General features: G+C 39.3%; 2 protein-coding genes and 1 long non-coding RNA gene across 3 annotated transcripts in view; 2 read left to right on the top strand and 1 right to left on the bottom strand.

Annotated features, from left to right (window-relative positions):
- Positions 1–3,351: 3,351 nt before the first annotated feature.
- Positions 3,352–10,871, top strand: LOC102102653 (carboxymethylenebutenolidase homolog). The gene is made up of 6 exons (XM_005531715.3): positions 3,352–3,627; positions 6,118–6,340; positions 6,839–6,946; positions 7,997–8,139; positions 9,291–9,382; positions 10,371–10,871. The coding sequence occupies exons 2-6, from the start codon at positions 6,126–6,128 to the stop codon at positions 10,548–10,550; spliced, it is 738 nt and encodes a 245-aa protein (XP_005531772.1). The 5' UTR covers positions 3,352–3,627; positions 6,118–6,125; the 3' UTR covers positions 10,551–10,871.
- Positions 8,237–14,197, bottom strand: LOC148185126 (uncharacterized). The gene is made up of 3 exons (XR_015772814.1): positions 13,925–14,197; positions 11,248–12,211; positions 8,237–9,832 (listed from the first exon to the last, which is right to left on the bottom strand). It is a non-coding gene; the product is annotated as an uncharacterized LOC148185126 (long non-coding RNA).
- Positions 14,198–14,722: 525 nt separating this feature from the next.
- The window catches only part of LOC102103336 (serine/threonine-protein kinase SBK2-like), a 29,351-nt gene continuing 22,634 nt past the window's right edge, over positions 14,723–21,439 (top strand). Inside the window, exon 1 of the mRNA XM_014260349.2 lies at positions 14,723–14,833. Within this exon, the coding sequence (XP_014115824.2) occupies positions 14,723–14,833 (111 nt within the window). The remainder of the gene's footprint in view (positions 14,834–21,439) is intronic.

Here is a 21,439-nt window from a genome sequence, read left to right as displayed (position 1 = left end):
TAAACAAAGAAAGGAGCCAGGCCGAGATGGCTATCGACTCCACACCGCACCTGGGCACCCCTTCCTGCAAACCCTGACTGAAGATGCAATCAGGCCGGACAATAAGTGGAAGCCCAGACGAGATATCTGTCGACTCCACACCGGACTTGGATACTTCACTCTGAGAGTCCAAGATACAATCAAGAAGCACTCAGAACCTTTTACATGCGAGAGGACTCTGCCCAGTCGTCTATTGATTCAGTTCCATGGTTCCAGGAAATTCATTCAACCAGCCATCTAAACTCTTTGTTGAACAGTAACTGCTCAGAGTTTTGGCCTCAGGACACAAAATCCCTATAAAAACCCCAGACAGTCTACCCTCCTTCGTGGATTTGGGAACACCTATACCTTTGGGTATAGACCCCTGTCCACCCAGCGCTGCGCTGTTTATTTTATTGTGGTTTTTCCTCGTTGTTTATTTTTATTATAAAAATTGTTTTATAATAAACTGTTCTTTTACTTAACCTAAATTTGCCTTTGCATTTATAACACTGACATGCAGTATTTTCATGAAATGAAAGGGTAGATAGCTGCTGAACCATATTATCATAGTTATTTTATAAATGTGCATTTTATATATATGTATGTATATATATACATTATATGTATTATTATAGTTACTACAAGTACAGCCAAATCTTCATTATAAAAATGTAAGTCCCTGAGCAGGAGCTGGAAATGTGGGATCTGAAAGAGGTGTGTGTTTACAGTGTGAAGTGCAGCCAACTGCATGTATGGAGATCGTGGATGCGTTTGTTATAAATTTGTATTGTGATATTGGCTTTCGCAGATGAATATTATATGTTAAATACTTTTTAGCTATGTATGTACTTTTTTCTTGCTAACAAGTCTTAAGCTTAAAAGAATTTCCTAGGTACAAGGCAAGGAAACCCCAGAGGGCAAGGACAGTGGGGCCCAAACTCTTATCAAGAAAACAATAGAGGCCAAACTGTTATCAGCAAAAGATATGAAACCCAGCTGTCCTCAGGGGAAGGATGACGGCCCGGGACTGTTATCTGCCCTGACCATTTGCAAAAAGAAAGGAAACCAAACTCCAGAAAAATGCTGACCAGCAAGAATAATGATGACCAGCAAAAAATATATGCTGACCAGCAGAAAATAAAACTGTGAAAAGCATGATCCAAGAAGGCGGAACCAGGGAGGGGACATGCTTGAATATGCATTAACCCCTCACAGCAAGGAGGGGATAAAAAGGAGATCCCTGGGATACTAGGTGTGCTCTTGGCAGCGCGCCAAGGCACCCGGCCGTTTTAACCCTTTGCTTTATTTCTTATGTCTCCTAATTGTCTTTTATTTATATTAAATTCTTTTTATAATTTATTAAGTGAATCTCGTTTTTAAGACGTTGAATTAAGTTTTGACTTCTAAGTGAAAAAACAGCATGGATTGCTCATCAAGGGAACATGAAACAAAAGGAAATAAAACTAAAAGTAGTTTAGTTTCCAAAGTTTATTGTTAATATTAAGGTAAAGTGGAATAGTCTTACATACAAAGAATTATTTCCAGGGACCCCATGACTAAGAAAGTGGAAATGTGGTTAAACAGCTCTAGTGGAGAGAAGGTTCTGCAAGCATTGTTGTCATTTTTGTTTTCTAGGAATGATGAAAACGCACAATTGTTCTCTCATTTATTTGACTGCTGTTCTCTAAAGTTGATATGGAGTACCTAATGTCCTTGTGTGCTATAATTTGTAGCACACAATTGGGAAGAACCTATTACAGATGATAAAATAATACTGGTTTTTGCATTCATGGATTAGCTTTTTGTATCAGAAGTATTTTGATATAGTACAACTTATATTTACTCTTAACTGCTTTGTATAATCTTTCAGTTTATGTATGCACTGTATAGTTTATATGAATAGTAGTTTAATGAGTATATTATATTGTAGGCCTTAGCAAAGTGTTAAAATAGAGACTAACTAACTTAGAGAATGGTGTAAAGCAATTATTCTATTTCTTGTATCTGGAGACTGGCCTCTCCAAGTGATAACGGTGACAGGAAACAACACAAGCATCTGGAAAAGATTTATCGACTCTTATCAGCACCATCAGAGAGTGTGAACCAACAGAATAAAACTACAGGAAGAAATAAAATATATGGACCTAATTTACAGAATGTCCTGCAGACAAGTCAGAGGTTAAAACCGGAGAGTTCCTAAAACATCAAAAACTCAAAGGAATGTTTGAATAATTTATAAGCTAATGAATATGCATGTTACTGCAGCAAAGTAACTGTATATAGCAAACATGATTTTAAGCTACCTTCATGCTCTTTGTCCGTTTGCCAAAAACACCCCAGTGCTGGATTGTTTGTCCTTCTTTTATCCTTTATTAGACTTTTAAAAATTCTAAAGAATGAACCCTGTTTTTCACAAGCCAAAAACCTAAACCAAAAGGGTTAGGTTTTGAGCCTTATGACTTTGCTCTGGAATTCTTGGATAGATTTTTTCATTTGTTTAATTTTATTTTAGAGATTGCAAACAAAGAGCACTAACCATGTTATTTAAAATACGAGCAAACAGCTTATATATGAATATTAAACTGTAAGACAAAGGTGTGGCAGACTAACGTGCATTTAGTCTACTTTATAGATGCACCTCTGAGGAAACAGGGAATTTTGGATTGCTAATCTATTTAGTTAGATATTTATATTGCTAATATATTTAGCTAAAGTAGTAATCTTTAAAAAATAATCCTAATTATTCCATAAAAAGAAAATCAGGAGAATGGGAAGGATACAAGGGTCAGCCAGAGACTAAAAATAAAAAAAGAAAAAAAAATGTGTAAAATATCCTGTGATAGGATAAAAATATCTATATTTTAAACACTCATTGTATAGCATGGAGGTACAGCAATCTAGAAAGCTATTACTTTCTTACATGCTATTTATTTTCATCTGAAAATATTTTTCCTGTAGTGTATAAGCTTTGTCTAGTATAGAGCTTTGAAATGATGTCTCTACTTCAACTACCTCACCCTGCTGATGACTTTAAATATGTCTTTTATCGATGGATGAATAATCTAAGGAACTAATTATGCCAATGTAGTGTTTAAAAGTTTAAAAATAACTACCCTTTAAAAAAACAAAACAACCCAAAAAAAACCCCCAAAACCAACAACAAAACCACAAAAAAAAAAACAACCCCCCCCCCAAAAAAAACCAGAAAAAAAGAAAAAAGAGCTTTTTCTCCAAGATGGATTTTTCAGCTAAATCAACATGTTTTCGAAACTGAAAGAAAAAGCCCTCCAGGGGCGAATACCATTTCATGTAAATTGAGAAGAAGGCTTGGTACTCAGCTACCGCTGCTCCTCGTTGCAGCACACCCCACCTACGCTAGCAGTAAAAAGAACAGCTTTAAAAAGAGTAGCCTTCATCATTCCGAGAGGCACAAAGATAAAGGCAGGCAGTGGCTTATGTAACTCTCTTTTAAGGGAACCTGATCCTTGTACTCACCCTTTTCGTTTGTGAGTTAGCGCTTTGTTTGGTGATCCCATTCAGCCGTAACCATACACGCTGAGCTCCTGCATCCTGCTTCTACTGTCTCGCACACTTGCAGTGCTACAGGTATGTGTAGGTTAGCTTGGATTCTTTTTTAAACTCATGGCTTTTTTTTTCCCCAGAAACGTAGAACACGTGCTTGCGAGGTGTGACTCAGCATGTTCGGCAGACTTTCACTTTACTTGCAGGCAGAGTGTAATCTCATTTAAATGCAATTGGGGGTTAGTTATTTTTTTGTTTGTTTGTTTTGTTTGTTTTGTTTTGGTTTGGTTTTGGTTTTTTTGTTTTAATATTTTTGAGATGATGGCTCAGAAACCTTTTATTTTCCCTCCAGAGGTGGGAAGACCTCTGAGAAGGAAGACTCAGGAGAGTCTGTTGAAAGTGTTGAAAGTGATGGTGCCACACAGCAATATCTTTATATTTTTACTGGTTGTAGATTCAAGTATCTGAAAATTAATTCTTTCTTGGTCTTCCAATAAATTCTCAAGTCCTTGCAGGTAGAAATGGTGGTACACCATGGCTGTGGGTTTTCAGATCCTCCTAAAATAATAGACAAATGTAAAAGGGAGAAATTAATTTTTAAGTAATATTTCAATAACATCTAGAAATGGAAAAAATTGCTGTTTGTATATACTACAGCAGATGCAGAAATTCTGAAGGGTCTTGCCTATGCTACAGAACTTGCAAGTCTATATGGCTTATAAATACAAGACAATGCTATCCCTCACAGTCTTTTATCTGGATATGTTATCATCAGTGAATAATCTGCATCTTTAAATATTTCATGTTCTATGTGTTGTTTTACATTTTATCAGAGAGTATGAAATGTTTTCAATCAAAGCCTTTGAGGATATACCAGTAAGGGCATTGTATTTGTGTTTCTGGAGTTCTGAAATATATGTTTCTTTAATATTTAATCCCTGTTTTTTTTATATTTTCTGATTTAGTCTAATCAAAAGGAAACAGTTTGTGAATGGAAAATTAGTTATGAAGTTCTTCCTATTATATATTTGCACTGCATTTTGCCTTACATGCTCATTTATTCATTCATTCATTTTTTTCCTGGTAAACTTGTTTTAAGTTAGAAGTCCTATATGTGAGACCACAATGTGTAGGTAAAAAAGGACATTTATGGGTGTGGCTTATTTTAAAAAGGTAGAGTACTAGTATAGATGTGTACCCAGAGATAATACAGCTTTCAAATATGACATAACTAGTCTTGAACTGTTCTGAACTGATCTGCAAAAATGAAATCTCCTGGTGTCTGCAATCTAGCCCTGGTGATGCTGCTTGGGAGATTCTGAATTTTAGTCAGCAAATCCAGAATATATTGAATTCTGTCAATTTTTTCTGGCTGTCAAGTTGTTTGTTGGCTTTCCTAAAGCTGTCCCTTTACTGCCACAAATCTTTAAGTCCCACTTGTTCAGGGACAGTTCTGTATCTGCTTTTTCCTATTTCTCTCTGTATTTTTGACACAGTAAAGTTTGAAGATCCTTGTTTCTTTACTAGCAAAGTTTCTATGGTAATATGCATGATTTCTCTGGAGAGAGCTTTGGCAAAGCTTTATCTAAATTCTTTCCATGTTCTTGAATCATGTGCAGATGCTCTGTGAATATTCAAAGGAGTTAATCAGGTCTGTTCACTCAGTTATTTAACCTAAGTTTGATGGGAGAAAATAATTGAGTCTAAGGAGCTACATACATGTGTGTTAGATTCTGCTGGTACTTTTTGACCTTTGTGAATTGTTTATTTTCATTTAAGCAATAGTTTGAAAAAAATTAACTATACCCTACTCTTACCTCCTTGATAAAAGATTTGCCTAAGCTTTAAGATTTTCTGGTTTTTTATGTTCAGTTATCTTTTTTTTCCTATCTTAGAGTTTTAATGCATTCTTTATTTAATATTAAAGAAATACAATTTTATATTCTGACTTGTGCTGGTAAATTTTCCTTGATGTCTTTCTTAAGTATCCTTCTCCAAAAGTCTGAAACGTCTGAGGCTAAAGCTGCTTAGAAAATGGGTTTATTGACACTGAAAAATTCAGTTATGTAATATTTTAAGTCCCTGAATGAAAAGATAATGCTTAATCTATGTGTAATTATATCTTTCTACACAGTAGCTGTTGGTTTTTTTCTTTCAAAATGCTGAGTCTTGTATTAAGCCTTTATGGCTACTAAAGAAAGCTATGCACTCCTTACAGGATATACACATGATGAAGAGTGGAAAGACTGGCTTCATCACTATGTAAATAGTTTGTGATGGTTGCCTTGCTGCTTGCTCATAACTTTATTTTCATTGTACCACTCACTGTAGGCCACGTACCATGTCCCAGCTGAAGACTTCATAACATAAGAAACTCTAACAAGAATCTTATTTTTGTTAAATAGCCCCATGAGTTTATTGACTAATGCTTCATTTTAGATCAAACAGTAATAAGCATGTTCATCCTATTACTGTAATGATTAAAAGATTCAATAGCCAATGATACTGCTGTCTTCTGACATTTTTCAATGTGGCATGCTTTGGTATTTGCTACTGAATATTATTTTTCTTTAGTATCACACATGGCAAATGAATCAAGGCCCTGCCCATGTGATATTGGAGACAGATTTGACTATGGAGGCCGTGGGCAGGAGGTGCAAGTTGGGCACATCAAGGCGTATATCTGCAAACCTTCTGCCAGCACTGACAAAGCTGTGATTGTGATTCATGATATATTTGGATGGCAACTCCCAAACACCAGATACATGGCTGATATGCTAACAACTAATGGATACATGTAAGAAACACTACTGTTTTCAAAGTGTCTTTTTAATAAGAAAGTTTGTTGAACCATTTCCATTTTTGTTGAACTGTTTCCATTTAGTCATATGTAAACCATACAAACACAAATAATTTCACAGTCTTTCTTTACCCCTTTCTCCAAGAAGCTTTCTGGTAAAACAGTGAAATAAGTCTAAAATAATTGAGTAGCCTTACCATAATGAGTTAGTAGGTAAGCACAGAAGAAGAGAGGGGAAACAGAGTATTTTATTAATCGGCATCTTTTGTCTTCCATGAGCCTGAAGCAGACTGCTTCCTCCCTTCTTCTGTGCACCTTGGCTGTTATGGTAAAAATTCCAAAGAAACTGAAGATCTTTCTATGAAGGGAAAGTGTACTATGTATTAAGTACTATGTATTCAGCAAAATTAATTTGTTGTGCAGTACATATGGTCTTCCCTTTAATCCTTTTCCAGTATTATTTCATGGACTAAAATATTTTCATTTTTCTTGCAGAGCCATCTGCCCAGATTTTTTTGTGGGACAAGAAGCTTGGAAACCTTCTAATGACTGGGCAACTTTCAATGACTGGGTGAAATCACGAGATGCTGGCAAAATAGACAAGTACAGCCATTGTTCCTTGTCCACCAACAGGACATACATATTTCATAGGAATTTTTGCCACAGTAAAAATGTAAAATTAGATCCTAAATTATTAGTGTGTCAAATATGGCTGGATGGCCACAAATAGAAATTTCATGCAGCTCACAGGACAAGTTGATGGCTATCCATAAAGCTCATGAGTGGTGCTTTATGGATAAAAGTAGACATTTGAACAGTAAAAGTGCCCAGTGTTTGTCTGTACAGAAAGTAGAAGCAAAATTCATGACTTAAAGGAAAAGAACCATCAAAAGCTAGAAAATGCAGCTCACTTCGGCCACTTCAATCCTTCCGGAAGGCACAAATTCCTAAAATGGATTTTAGATAGGGTGCAAACACAAACACTATGTAACAAGGGAACATTTTTTCTGCTCCCCATCAGATCACAGCTAGTTCAAAGCATAGTGCTTTCCTATTTTCCTGCATTTTTACCATTTTTATCTGAAACATAGCTTGATTGCATAAAGTAACTGCTGATTTAGAAAAATCTTTGTGAGAGATGCTTTGCATATTAGTCGCATTTGTGACAACAGGATGCTCTTGACTGGTTGTGTGTCTCAAACTTTTTTTTCTGTTAGCCTATATGAAAAATACTGCTATTTGTGAAATTAATTGGACTGCTGTTCATAAAATCACCTCATGTCCTAGTAACAGTCATCTAGGAAGACTGTTTTTCTCCTCTGTCTTCTTCCCTGGAGTTTGTCTTGCATTTTAGAAATGAATAATAGTAAAGTAGTGTTGTGGGTTGACCCCAGCCAGCAGCCAACAACCTGGATTATCACTCACTCACTCACTCCCACAAGAGGAACAGGGGAGAGAATAAGGGAAATAAAACAAGAAAACTCATGGGTTGAGATAAAGAAAATTTGATAAGTAAGGGAAAGAAAAAAACTAGGAGTGATGCAAAGACAGTCACTTTGTCCCAGATTTCCACCCCGTCTCTGAGCAGCAGCCACCAAGGAGGCCAGAGAAACAGGGCTAGAGCCTTAATTCACTTTCATTTGCATGTCTTAGAGAAGTTGATGTCGTCCTCAAGTATCTAAAGGACCAATGTGGTGCAAAGAAGATTGGTGTCATTGGGTTCTGCTGGGGTGGAGCAGCAGTGCAACATCTGATGCTGAAAAATCCTCATTTGAAGACTGGAGTGTCCCTCTATGGTAAGCCTGAAATGCTTGCTACATTCTGAGCAGAATACTGGAGCAGGAAGCAATTCTGTAGGGCTATTGCTGTAACAAAAATCAGTGTGACATCTAGTGGAACAAGATGGTTTTATTAAAAATAATTTAGAAGATATTTAATTTTGCACACTCACATTTTTACACTTAAGTGTACCCAGCAAGATCTATGTATTTAAAGAGTGACATGACCAGGATCACATCTGTGAACATAGTGCCAAATGCCATGGTCTCACTGTGGCTGAGGTTCCTCTTGGCTGACAATGACAAAAGGTCTTCTAGGCACATCTTTTACATCTTTTAGACAGTGGTCCCTCTTTACTAATAGGAACTGTTTTTAACACTCTGTTTTAACCCTCTACTCTCACACATTACTCAATGTATTTATGCTGCCTTTGATATTTTTCTTATTAACCTCTGTACTTCTACAGAACCCAGACCAACTTATATTAATTAGAGATGAAAGCAAATTGAAGGTATTTTTCCAGAAAGAGTATTGGAATTGTTTTGGTACACTGATATGCTGATCAGTTGAGTCAATTCAACAGTGCTACTTCCTAATGTTTTACTTTTTTGTTGTAATAATCTCAGGATTGAAAAACATAGCAGAGTGGCAGCTGTTCAGTTCTACTATAACTTCTATTCAAATATCTTTGAATAGTCAAAATTAGAATGTTAATTTGTTATGAAATCATATCAGTGTAAATATATGTACACTGAAATCGTAACCATGTATCTAGAATGATATATATTTACAATTATTTTTAAAATGGTCTTCCCAAGCCAGAGGTGAGCAGGTAGAAGTGTCCATCTCTCACAGAACCCTGTCTCTCACAGCAGTCAGAAGCAGTTGCTCAAAGCAACCCACAAAAATGGGGCAAGTGTAACAATTCTTCTGTGATTTTCTCCCACAGAACTGGTCTCTGGTTTCTTTTTCACACAGCTGATGTCATCTTTTTAATGACATTGCAAACATTCCATTAAAAAAGGGACTTTCAAGCAAAGTGTATTAAATTCCATTACAAACTGCTCAGCTGTAACTGATAAATATGTCTCAAAGTTTCACTGTATAGATTTTGTAGTGTTTTAGCTACTTTAGGTAGCATAACTTATTGTGTTTTCTTCTTCCTTAGGAGTGATCAGGCATTTTGACGACAAACACAGTCTGCTGCATCCTACCTTCTTTATTTTTGGTGAGAAGGATGACATTATTCCATTGGAGCAGGTGAGTTTCCTATCACAGATATTTGTCTTTTTAATGCTTTTCATGCTTGTTTTGTAATTTGGTTTTTAATGAGCACAAAGTAGAAAACTAATTTGCATTTTTCTTTTTCTTTCACTAATTCTTACAGTACTTCTACACAAATTTATATTGTTAATTCCCAAATAAAAAAGTTTTACAATGACACTAAAAATATTTTCTGTTCCTGTTTGAAAATTTGGATGATTTTCATCAGTTCCTAGGAAAAGAGCAAGAATCCAAAGAAGGCCTTCTGACAAGTTTAAGATAGGACACCATTTTTAGTGATACCATTGGTCCATAAAATATGCCTGTTCCAATGGAATCACTTATTGCAGGAGAATTAAAAAGATCCTGTGGTTATCCTTTTCCTTTTCCCACTGTTCTGCACAGATTCTCCTTTCTGTCACTCTGCCAACAGCCTTTCTCTGGAGCCTGAGTGAAGAATGATTGGAGAAAGATGATTATTTGCCAAGTGGATAAAAGTGAAACATGTTTTTATTGAGTGATGTTGGCTTTAACTTTCCTAGCAAAAATTTCAGTCAGTTTGAACTGCTGATTTTGTCTCTGCCCCTCCTCCCTCAACTTCAAATTAATTCAAACTCTAGCCCAAATTTTTTTATGTGAGGTCGGTCAGCAGTAATTCATACAGTGTTCACTACATGATAACTGTCTCATGATGTTGAGCAGTAGGTTTTTCACCTTTACAGGTATTAATAATAATCCATATATGATTTTTTTTTTTACATTTTATACAGTCACATGCTGGTATTTTACTGGGAAAAAAAAAGTTGTTAAACAAAGCAAATGCAGTAACAGAAATGCATTTAGGTATAAAATTAGTAGAAGAGAAAAAGGTGGCAAGGATAAATTATGTCTTTCAGAAAAGTAAAAAATGAGGGCAGTTTTGGGACTGTAAATATAGAACATGTTAAGTTTGTATTCAGCCAACAAAGAATGTTCTGTGTTACAGGTCACCTTGCTGGAGCAAAAGCTTAAACAAAACTGTAAAGTTGATTATGAAGTTAAAATTTACCCTGGACAGACACATGGGTTTGTGCATCGCAAAAGAGAAGATATCAATCCTCAAGATAAACCTTATATTGAGGAAGGAAGAAAGGATATGATCAACTGGCTGAATAAATATCTTTAGGTTAAATCAATGCCAATAAACAAAATCAATTGTTGTAGGAAATCAGAAAATAATACAGACTATACTGCATAAAATGTTCTTTAACCCATAAAAATATTTTGTAAAACTCTTCTACTAACACTACTTATTTGCTCTTACCTTCTAAGTAAGGACTTAGAAATAGCTTTTCAAATGGTGAAAGCTATAAATGTAAAAAAGGTGTTTAACACTGGTCTTGTATATCTTAAAATTATTAGAATTTCATATGGCATATTTTCTGGCACTTGAAAGTTTAATTTTTTTATATCAATGTCAACATGATTAAAAATCATTTAAACTCTGCCCATGCTTGAGAAATTATCTCCTTAAAGTTGTATTTAGTGTTGTTTAGCTGTGAGATTTTCAGCTCCAAGATTTTCAGCTTTTAGGTAAATATAGTTCTAGGTTGGAAGGGTGGGAGGTTTTCTTGGAAACAGAATATCCTATTCAGAATTCATGAAAAGAGAGCTAGAGAAAGGAAGGGGAAAGACAGTGGAAAGAAACAGAAAAGGAGCTGCAAGAAGTTGGGAACCATGACTGAAGAAATTAGAGGAAATCACATCATTTCATGGTTATCTTGATGCAAATCCTTCATTTCTCATTATTTCAGGCAGTTGCTGTATCTACTGAACCTAATTCAGAGTTTAATCTAAACCAGCCTCCAATGTTACCTCCTCACCTCCACAAATCTTTCCTTTATCATCAGGTTTCTCTCTGCTGTGATTTGATTGGATATTGTTATTGGTAAGGCACAGCCCATTCCTAGTGCCTGGGGGGAACATTACAGTTTCAGCTCCTTTGGTCCCTCCCATTGTAATTCCCAAAAAACATCTGGTGAGGTCTTCCTTGTATTTGTGATGCTGAGGGAGTAGATGTGGCTAAAATGTACTCAACATTGCCTATCTTCCCCCCAGGGAAATATGTGGGAGCCCAGGGAGCTTTCACAGAATATTGCTTTTGAAGTTGCATCCTGTCCATGATTTCCATTGCCCCACAACAGCTTTTCTTTTTGAGTTTGCTGCTGCCAGCTATGTCTGACAGCTCTGTAAGTCATTGCCTCTGTATCTTTCCTTGCTGGGGGCCTAAGTAGTCTATGGTGGAGTTGTAGCTGCATGTGTGTCTGAACTCCATGGTGTCTCTTCAGAGTCTCCCACCATGTGGGTCTCACCTCAGATACCAAATGCCCAGCAGTGCTTCAATCATCCCTCCATTTCAGCTCCCTTCTTCACATCACTCCTTTCCATCCTGCAATGCATTCTGTATGTCCCATGAGAAAATAGTTCTCTCTGCAGCACACTGGTTGATATTAAAGAAAATCTCTTATCTTTCAAAAAGATTTCATGCGGATCTCTGAGGCAAAAATGCAAAATCTTCCTCTGCTCCTTGGTTTATGCCCTTGGTCAGTGATTACTGCTGTTCTGTGGTTTGGACACATTGTGTTTCCATCTTCTTGCTCAATGATTTCAGGAGAGATGGGTCTTCAGTTCTTACTGGGTCCAGCCAGTGCAGGGAAAGCCCCTTCAGGTCTGCAGGGCATTGTTGTCATGCTGGAAGTAATAGTTACTCCACACTGGAGGTGAGAAGTTCCATGATGTCTCCCCTGATCCTGCCCTTGTGCTCAATCTGTGCAGATTCCCAGTGACCTACAGACAGAGAAGAGCCAGACAGTGATTTCTGTCCTTCCTGACAGTCCTGGCACAGTTCTGTTCTCAGCAGGTAGAAGAGGAACAGTTTCCCAGAAGAGAACTGCAGACACCTCCATGCACTGGCGTGGGTACATCTGATGCATGTGCCTACTCTAGGGAATGGGAATTTAACAATGCACAAACCTTCCTGGAAGGAAGCAATGTAGGTTTGTGTAGCATGCTGGTTGTGGATGGGGAGACAAAAATTCACAACCCGTGCTCCAGGTGCTCATGAGACAAACAGCCTTGTTTATTATTCAGAACTCACTTAAATACCCATTCAAATCTCCCAGGCTATACAGCTATTGGTTGAGATCCCTCTCCCTGCCCAGCTTCTTGGCCAGTGGTGTGCTTACTTCTCATCTTGAATGGGGCTGGCTGAATTGGATTCCTGTTATGGTCAGATTTACTTTGTCCAGTCCTGCTGTACTGTGACAATACTGTGACAATTCACCCTTTTTGGTTAAATCAAAAAATATAAAATGCTCTCTGTTGTCCCAGCTGTAAGGGCCCTTTGCAGACAGGGTGACAGGAGACAGCATGGGTCTAATTCAAATAAAGTTTTCCACTTAATTTGACAAACCGAGTTATCCTCAGCTAGCAACGTGCTTTGCATACTAAACCGAGTTTGCAACACTCACTTCTGGGAGCTGGCAGGCAAGATTACAATCCTTCAATCTACCATGCCACAGGTAAACTAACAACTTGTAGTTACAAATTAACACTAAAAAAACATTGTTTTGAACTAAAAAAAAACATATTTAGAACTGAGATTATACTTTATAAACAAGGAACAAAAAACATTCAACCTTTAGAACTGTGAGAAAAAACAAACTTAACAGAAAAACAATTTGTAAACAAACAGTTTTTAAATGAACTGTCTTTGCAAGAGTCTCAGATTTTCATGAGGTAGGTGAATAGGTTGTTCTGGTTGCTCTTCTTCATTCTGCTTCATCACATCCATTGGGGGGCCATCAGGAGAGTGTTGTTTGTGGTCCCAGGCAGGATGTAGAGTAGGTCCTTAAGATGTCTTGTGGAATGGACTTGTGTGGACAGTTTATTTTCACATGGCCTTGCTGTCTACACTTGTAGCAATGAGGTAAAAACATCCACTCTAGGATGTGCAGAGGATCAGGCCAGTGAGTGTTCCACTGCCCTATAATACCAGTAGGGTGAAGATTTACGAGAACAAATATAGTTTGTATCACTCTGGGCATATGTGGTGGACTTCTGTTTGTGGTACCTTGCTCTACTGTTTCAAGAGCAGCTTTTGCCTCTGGGGTTCATTTTTTGGGTTTCAAGTCCACTACCAGAAGGTCCCAGGAGGTAGGTATCATGGCAGAAGATGGCATAGCAGCTTGCAAAGTATCTATGCTCTGCTTCACAGAACTGACCTTTCTTAGGTTGGAGAAACTTTCATTTACCAGATTTCTCTTTTTATGACAAATACTGGGGCGTTCCAAGGGCTCATAGATGGCTCTATGTGTCCTTGAGCTAGCTGTTTTGTACTAATGATTTTAGTGCATCTAGCTTTTCCTTTTCAAGGGACTACTGTTGTACCCAATGATTAATAACTCTTTTAGGATACAATTTAACAATAATAATAAACACTGTAATTCAGATTAGAAGTTCTCATGCATATATATATATAAAAGTTTCAAGCTTGAGTACCTGTGGGTTGGAGTAGACATGCATGCATTTTTCATCAGGGCTTTGTAGTCTGTAGTTAACATGTGTTGGGATGGTGTTTGATAGGAGTGGTGGTGGAGCTGGAGCTGATGTTATGTGAAGACTTTGGTTCTCTCTGTGAGGATCTTGCGTTTCCTTCTGCTGTGTGGTTCCTTGGGGCTGGGATTGCCTTGGCTGTAGCTGTGGTGAAGCTGGAACTCTGCTGAGTGCGGGGCCCGGCGCTGGGACGCTGCTTTCTGCTTCTGGTGCACTTCCGGGTATGGATCGGACACCACGTGACATCAGCTCGGGCCCCGCCCCCCAGCAGCGGTAGGCAGGCGTGGCCAGCAGAGGCGGGACCGCGGGCGCGGCTTCTGGGCTGAGCCAATCAGCTCTGGGCAGGGGCGGTTCCAGGCGTTTCCATGGTGCCGAGGGGCGTGGGCGGCGCCGGTGGCTGGGGGGTGGTCCCGGGGGTGGTGTGGGGCTGCGAGGCGGCCGCGCGTTCTGGGGCGGAAGAGGCGGCGTTCTGCCCCCCGGGCTGGCAGCTCCGTGTGGCACAGCGGCTCGGGGCAGCCGCTGGGCACTCTGGAACGGCACCGCAGCACCTCTTTGGCGTAGCCACACCCCTGCCGCCTGCCGTGTTCCTTTGGGCTGCGGCAGTGTTGGCATAGCCTGGGGCCCCGCCATTCCCTCCTGCTCCGCCGCTCCAGCCAAGTGGCAGGATTTCGCAATCCGGCTCGGTATCGCACGTTGGTGTTTGTCCACCCGCCAGGGCACTGCCAGCTGCCTGTGCTCTCCAGCATGGCGGGGTTGCAAGAAACAGCTCGTTATAAAGCAGTCCTGGGGCGAGGGGAGCATACAGAGCAGCCTGGCCGTGTGGGGCAGCTGTTTGGTGCTGCTCTTCCCCCGTGGGTTTGGAAAGGTGTCCCGAGCTCCCTCTGGCCCCTCCGGAGCTCTGTTCTTGCTCTCCAGTCCAGCATTCATCTGTGTGATAGATGGGCATTTAAGAAAACAAAAACACCTAAGGAAGTTAAAACTGCTGGCGGCTGATGGGAGTTTTTCTCCTAGCCAACAGCTGGCCATTTCTAAGAACTGGCAGCAGTTTTAACCATTGAAAAGTGAGATCAACCTGTGAACACCACCTTAAGACTTAAGCCCGGGAATTTCTTTGTCTCTTTGTTTCCTGGCTGTGAAAGGTAACTGAGCTTTAGCTGGCTCCTGTCCCCTGCCCAGGCCATGCAGCCCGGGCGGGGGCTGGGCCTGCCACGGCTCCCAGCCGGGAGATGGGGCCTGCGGGGCTTGCCCCGGGCTCTGGCCGGGCCAGGCCGGTCCCTGGCTCGGCTGCAGTTTTTTTTGCTGTGACTGAATTCACCAGAGACTGCCGAGTAAAGAAAGAAAAAAGCTCTTGACCTGCGGCGGGCTGAGACAGTGACCACACTCTCCAGAGCAGCCATGAAGAATCTTCCATCACAGACAACTCCAGCTGCTGCTCCGGCAGAGGTCACAGAACCATCTACAAAACCTGGGCAAGATTTTAACCTTTTCATTACCTAGATGAGACTTGCAGATTAATCCTTTTTTCCAGAGAGAGAAAAAGAGAGTAATCAACATGTAAAGAGACTTTATAAACTATTAGAGACAGTAAAGAGAAGAATTAAGCTTCAGAAGAAGTAGAGAATAAGGAGATGCTTTAATTAAGCTGAAATATTTTTCTGTTAAAGCTACAGAAATGGACAATAATGTCCTGAAAAAACTCCTTTAATTCGTGACAGAGTATATTGGGAAGAATAGAGTGTTCAAAGTTTGGATTTTGAGCAAAAGGTGGAGTAATTGTGATACAGTGAGGTGCTGGAACAGAGGGGGGAGAATAGTGGAAGATCTGGGGCCTTGAGAGGCAATGAGAAAACTTCTGTTTTCCAGGAAAGCTCACAGAGACAGATGAAGAGAACTTTTGCCTTTGAATAACTCATCCTTAAAAATAACATCCTTAGACACATGGCCCATAACACACCTCAGAGTGATGTGAAATAGGAGGAGTGGACTGATGACAGATTTTTTTTTTCTGGGCAGCTGGCATCAGAAAAATAGAAGGCTATAACAAAAATAGTTTTCTTGTGGAAAAGTCCATAAATCAGCAGAAGAAGACTTCTGTTTCTCTACAAAGACTGATGAAAAGACTAGCAAGAATTGGGACTGTTTTAAACACCGAAGTTCCAAAGTTTTTTGTCTCTATGTTGTCATGTGAGCAAGAGAGTAGTTGAGTAGTGGGGGAAAAAGAAGTTTTCTGGAAGTTATTCTGGTTTTCTTGTTCTTGTAGTTCTGTTAATAAACTTTCTTTATTCCTTTTAAGTTTTAAGCCTGTTTTGCTCTTGTTCTAATCCATATCTCACAGCAAGAAATAAGTTTTCTAGTAATTTTTTAGTTACTGCTTTAAAACCACAACAGTCTGTCTCATTGAAAATAAATCTCCAAGGCTTTAGAACTTATATAGCATTTTCATCTCCCCTTGAGGCTGCCTTAAGTATAAAATGTCCAATTCATTCCCATGTACTTATATCAAGGGCAGCCTCTTTGGTTGTGTCCAATCCATGGTTCTTTGCCAACGTTATTAAAGCTAATAATTAATTTTTACCATATTCTAAGTCCCATTCTGTGGGAACTGACAGTGGTCAAATAAGAGATTTTTAGGCTTCAGGCACTAACTTGAGCCTGTGGGAAAGTCAAGTACACAACTTTCTCAGTCTGGCCTGGGAAATCATAAGGAGGAATCCAAACACTCCTTACGGAAGGAAAACAACCTTTGCAGGTGTTGTTTGTTCCTTGTTGTACGAAACGGTCAAGGGGTGTAGTTCCTAACTATCCAATGATGGTGATGTGTTGGTTTGATGACCAACGAAAGCTTTACCTTTTTGGACCTTCTCGGAACTGTCTATAAAAGAAGATACTGAAGAATAAAAAGTGCTCTCTTTTGCAACTAAGGCTAGAGAGTCTGTATTGTCACTTTGCTGTTTCAAATGCAGTGTGACACCATTCTTGTAAAGAAAAGCAACCATACCTTCAAAACTGGAGGTGGTTGAGTTGATATCCCAGCTCCCATGGCTCTGATGAGTATTTTTAAGAGTAAGTCCAAAAACAATGATGGATTTTTAGCTATTTTTTCACTGCAAACATCTCTCCTTGTATTTTTTTTAGATGGCTTTTTCCACATGCCTCTTACTCCAGGTTTTCGCTGTAGATCAGGGTCTCCGCACCTGTTTTTTCCAGCTTTTCGCTGTTTTGGACAGGCTCTCCGCACTCTGTCTTCCCCCCTGCTCTGCTCACAGGAAAGGCTGTGCCTTCACATGTGGGGTCACCACTTGTAGTGTGCTGGTCATGGGTGGGAAGATGAAAATCCAAAACTTGTGCTCCTGGTGCTCATGAGACAAACAACCTCGTTTATTATTCAGAATTCACTTAAATACCTATGGGAAATGGAAAAATGGAAAATTCTACAGATGCTGAAGCGTTCAATCTTCAGCCTTGGAAAGAGCTTGGGTTGATGTAATGATGAAAGTACACAAACATAGGGTAGAAAAATGATAAACTTATGTTTCTATAATTATAAGTAAGAATATGTCTTGAGTAAGAAATTATATTAGGTAAAATAGTTTGAGGTTTGAGCTGTAATAATGTGATTTGTAGAGTAAGCTAGGGATCTAGAGACTATAACAGAGGTGTGTGTATGAGTACATGACCTATCAGCTTAGTGGATAAGAGACAGACACAGTGCAGCAAAATTAAGCAAAGATGATAGGTTAATAAGTAGAAACCAGTTCCGTGTTAACCATCTATTGGACCAAAATGTTATGTATTGTTGTGTGAAGAAGAAACCGATGACTACCTTGACCTATGTCTGACTTGTTGCTCCTCTAAATCTCATGCCTTCATGATATCTTATCTGGCTACTTGAGCAATAAATCATCTCAAGGCATGGTGGTCCCATTCCTTATTATTCATCTCAACAAATACCCAATTCAAATCTCCCAGACTATACAGCTATTAGCTGAAATATCTTTCCCTGCCCAGCTTCCTGGCCAGTGGTGTGCTTACTTGTGATCTTGAATGGGGATGGCTGAGGGTCCCCTGTAACTTATTCAGGGACATGTTCAGGCATGAACTAGGCTAGCTAAATTGGATGTGTGTTATGGTCAGATTTACTTTGTCCAGTCCAGGCCAGCTGTACTTAACAATACTCTGACAGGTTTGTAGGTCAGGTAATATGTAAAGTGTAAATTTAATTCCCAGCTCTGCCAAATTTAATTTAAATTGCCAAATTTAATTGCCAGCTCTCATGCCAAATTTATCAGGGGTGCTATAAGAACAGAGAGAGATGATGAAATTGAACCCTCTACAACTACTTTCTCATCTGGATGTTAAATAAAAGAGCCTTGGTTTTTCTGAAGGTAATATCTTGGTTGGAAAACCTGTCCAGCTTGGGTTATTTTTTATGTGAATGAACAGATGTCTTACGGAGTAGGGCTAAGTGCTGACAAATTTTCACTGAGACAGGGAAAGACTGTGAAACTGAAGAGTATTTTGCCAAAATTAATTTTCCTTGGAGAATTCAGCATCAGTTGCTGCAGGACAGGTTATTATATTATTATATGTATAATATATATTCTATATTCTATATTCTATATTCTATATTCTATATTCTATATTACATATTACATATTATATATTATATATATAATAATAATTATATATATATTATTATATATATTATATTATTATATATAAGTTTTTATAGGGAAGAAGAAAAAAAAAGGGTGCACTAGAAAAGATCATTGCTAGCAGGTCAAGGGAAGTTATCCTGCACCTTTTAGTTCTGGTGAGGCCACCATCTGGAGTGCCAGTTGTGCCAGTGCCTGTGTCCAGTTCTGGACTCCTCTGTACAATAGCAGGTCCAGCAGAGGGCAACAAAGATGATGAGGGGACTGGAACATCTGTCTTACAAGGAGAGGCTGAGGAAGCTGGGCCGGTTCAGCCTCAAGAGAGATGACTGAGAGGAGACCTCATCAATGTCTATAGATACCTGAAAGGCAGGGGTCAAGAGGGCAAAGCCAGGCTCTTATTGGTGGTGCCAAGCAATAGGATAAGAGACAGCGGGCAGAAACTGATGCACAGGAAGCTCCAGCTGAACATGAGGAAGAACTTCTTCATTGTGCAGGTGACCGAGCACTGGAGCAGAGAGGTTGTGGCGTCTTCTTCACTGAAGGTATTCCAGGTATTCCAGGACTAGCTGGTTGCAATTCTGGGCAATGAGCTCTAGGATGACTGCTTGAGCAAGGAGGTTGGACCAGATGACCCACTGTGGTCTCTTCCAACCTTACCAGTGACTTTGTGATTCTGTAAAATACACTAGCTAAGATTAAAGACTCAGAAAACTCAATACTGGCACAAGCATTTTGGTAGCATCTCTTATCTTTAATCAGTTTAATATTATGCTGGGTTAACTTCTGCTCCAATTTGTTTACGTTTTTTACGTGCTGAATGGGAGCTTTTTTATGGGTTTCAGTTAAATCTTTATGGCAACAGTTTTTAAGCCAGAAAATGCCTCTTCATCTTTGTTCTGTTTTCTGTATTGCTCTCTGTCAAGTTCACATTTATTGTTGGTTTTTGGTTTTTTTTAACTGTGTTGCCTAAACCAGATAGCCACTGTTTCATCTTGTTAATTTTTCTCAACTTCTCTGACTCCTAATTTGGAATGGATTTTTAGCATAGAGGCCATAGTCAGCAAAGACAAAGAAAAGCACTCCCGCTCCCATCCCCCCCGCCCCCCAACATACATACATAGCAGTGTCAATATTCCCATGAAACAGTGTGCATTTAGTCCGTATAAAAAAACGTGCTCCGTCTTCTGGCCTGCAGGCAGGAGGGCATCTATGCTTTATGGTACATTTTAAGAGACTGTGCACTTGCTTTAAAACGTGTCCCTCTGCACAGCACCAACTGCATGAATGTAGTTCTTCCTCAGCTGCAACTTCTGACTCCAAGGAACTCTGCTGCTAGGTCTTGAAAGGGCTTTTTTGTCTTATTTTTTCTTCAAAGCAGGCCCTAGGGAAGGAGCTGAATGATTGCTATGCTGGATTAGTGAGGCTTCAGGGCTAGAAGACTGATCAGAATTTGAACTTGATGGAATTTGGAGAATTGATGGAAGATGTGATAGAGATGACTACACCAGCAGATTCATGTCAAGATCATCTGAATGCCTTGTTGCAGCTAATTTTGGCCACATTCACAGGCATACTAAGTTTGCTATTTAGGACTTTAGTTGCTTACATAGGTTGTGGTCAAACTGGAATCCATACCTTTAACTAATGAGATTTCAGTGTGTTTTGCCACAGCCCATTAGTGGTAGCTTAGGCTCTAGAAAGGTGCACTGAGGACACAATTTTTGAGGTAGGTTGTTTTGTCAGGGACACAAAACAATCTAGTTTCATTTTATTTAAGAAAAAATAAAGGTAGACCCACTGAAAGCACTTTAGTCAGAGCTCCCATGGGAAGAGCAATGGGAATTTGGTACCTACTTCCTCTTTATACCTTCAGAAGCCTCCAGCACACTTTGCTTATTTTCTGGTTTCTCATGTTTGGCACTGAAGTTTATCAAAGCCCAGTGGATAACAATGATAAATTCAGAACGTGAGGAGTGGAATGAGCTAATGAAGCTCCAAAACAAAGTTATCCTTTCAAACCATCAGTGGAACAGATGGCGACACCTGCGGCAATACATTTCCTTTCCTTCTGTTCCTGCCACTGCTATATTAAGAGCATGTGACAAAATTTCACATGTGGGTTGGTAGTTTGCCCAGAACTTCAGCAAAGCTATGCCAATGTTATCTACTAGGGCGATTGCAAGTTATCCCAACTGCACTAATAAACTGTTCTTCAGTTTTAATTCCAGGTTTTGAGCTTACAGATTGTTGATGATTTCTTTAAAGTTGTTTCTTTTTTTTACAGAATCTTTAGAAAATTAAGAAAGTTGCTATGCAGAGCAGCAGAGACCACAGAACAAGAGGAGTTTTAGGATCTTTCCAGTAGGCCTGGAAAGAAGGAAGCAGAAGGAGTCTGATAAAGATGGAAGAGACAAAAAGTGAGGAGATATCTAGTGGGATGAAGAGGGAGAACATAGTTGGCTGTGAAAAAGAAAAGTGTGGGTGGTAGGCACTGAAGAGAGCAGAGAGTGATGTTGATTGATGAAAATCAGTGTGGTGGCAGAAGTAGAGTGTTCCAGGACTTAAGCAAGAAGCAAAAGTGGTACTGGACAGGAGCAAAGGAGACCTGAGACTGACCCTTGAAGATCACTTTTACTAGTCCATGTTCATCCTACCTGTGCTGGTTTTCTTTACTAAGAATCTGTTGAGTAAGTCTCTGTGAGGACAGCCAGATGGAAAATCAAATAGGCAAATAAAAGGTGGTATAGAAAAGAAAACAGAAGAGTGAAAGGGAGAGGTTAGGCAGGAAATGCAGGTGCTCAGG

Source organism: Pseudopodoces humilis, chromosome 1, assembly GCF_049639895.1.
Source record: "Pseudopodoces humilis isolate 2021_Gansu_Grassland_sample_001 chromosome 1, ASM4963989v1, whole genome shotgun sequence".
In the NCBI taxonomy this organism is placed as follows: domain Eukaryota; kingdom Metazoa; phylum Chordata; class Aves; order Passeriformes; family Paridae; genus Pseudopodoces; species Pseudopodoces humilis.
This window is presented reverse-complemented; position numbering and strand designations above follow the sequence as displayed.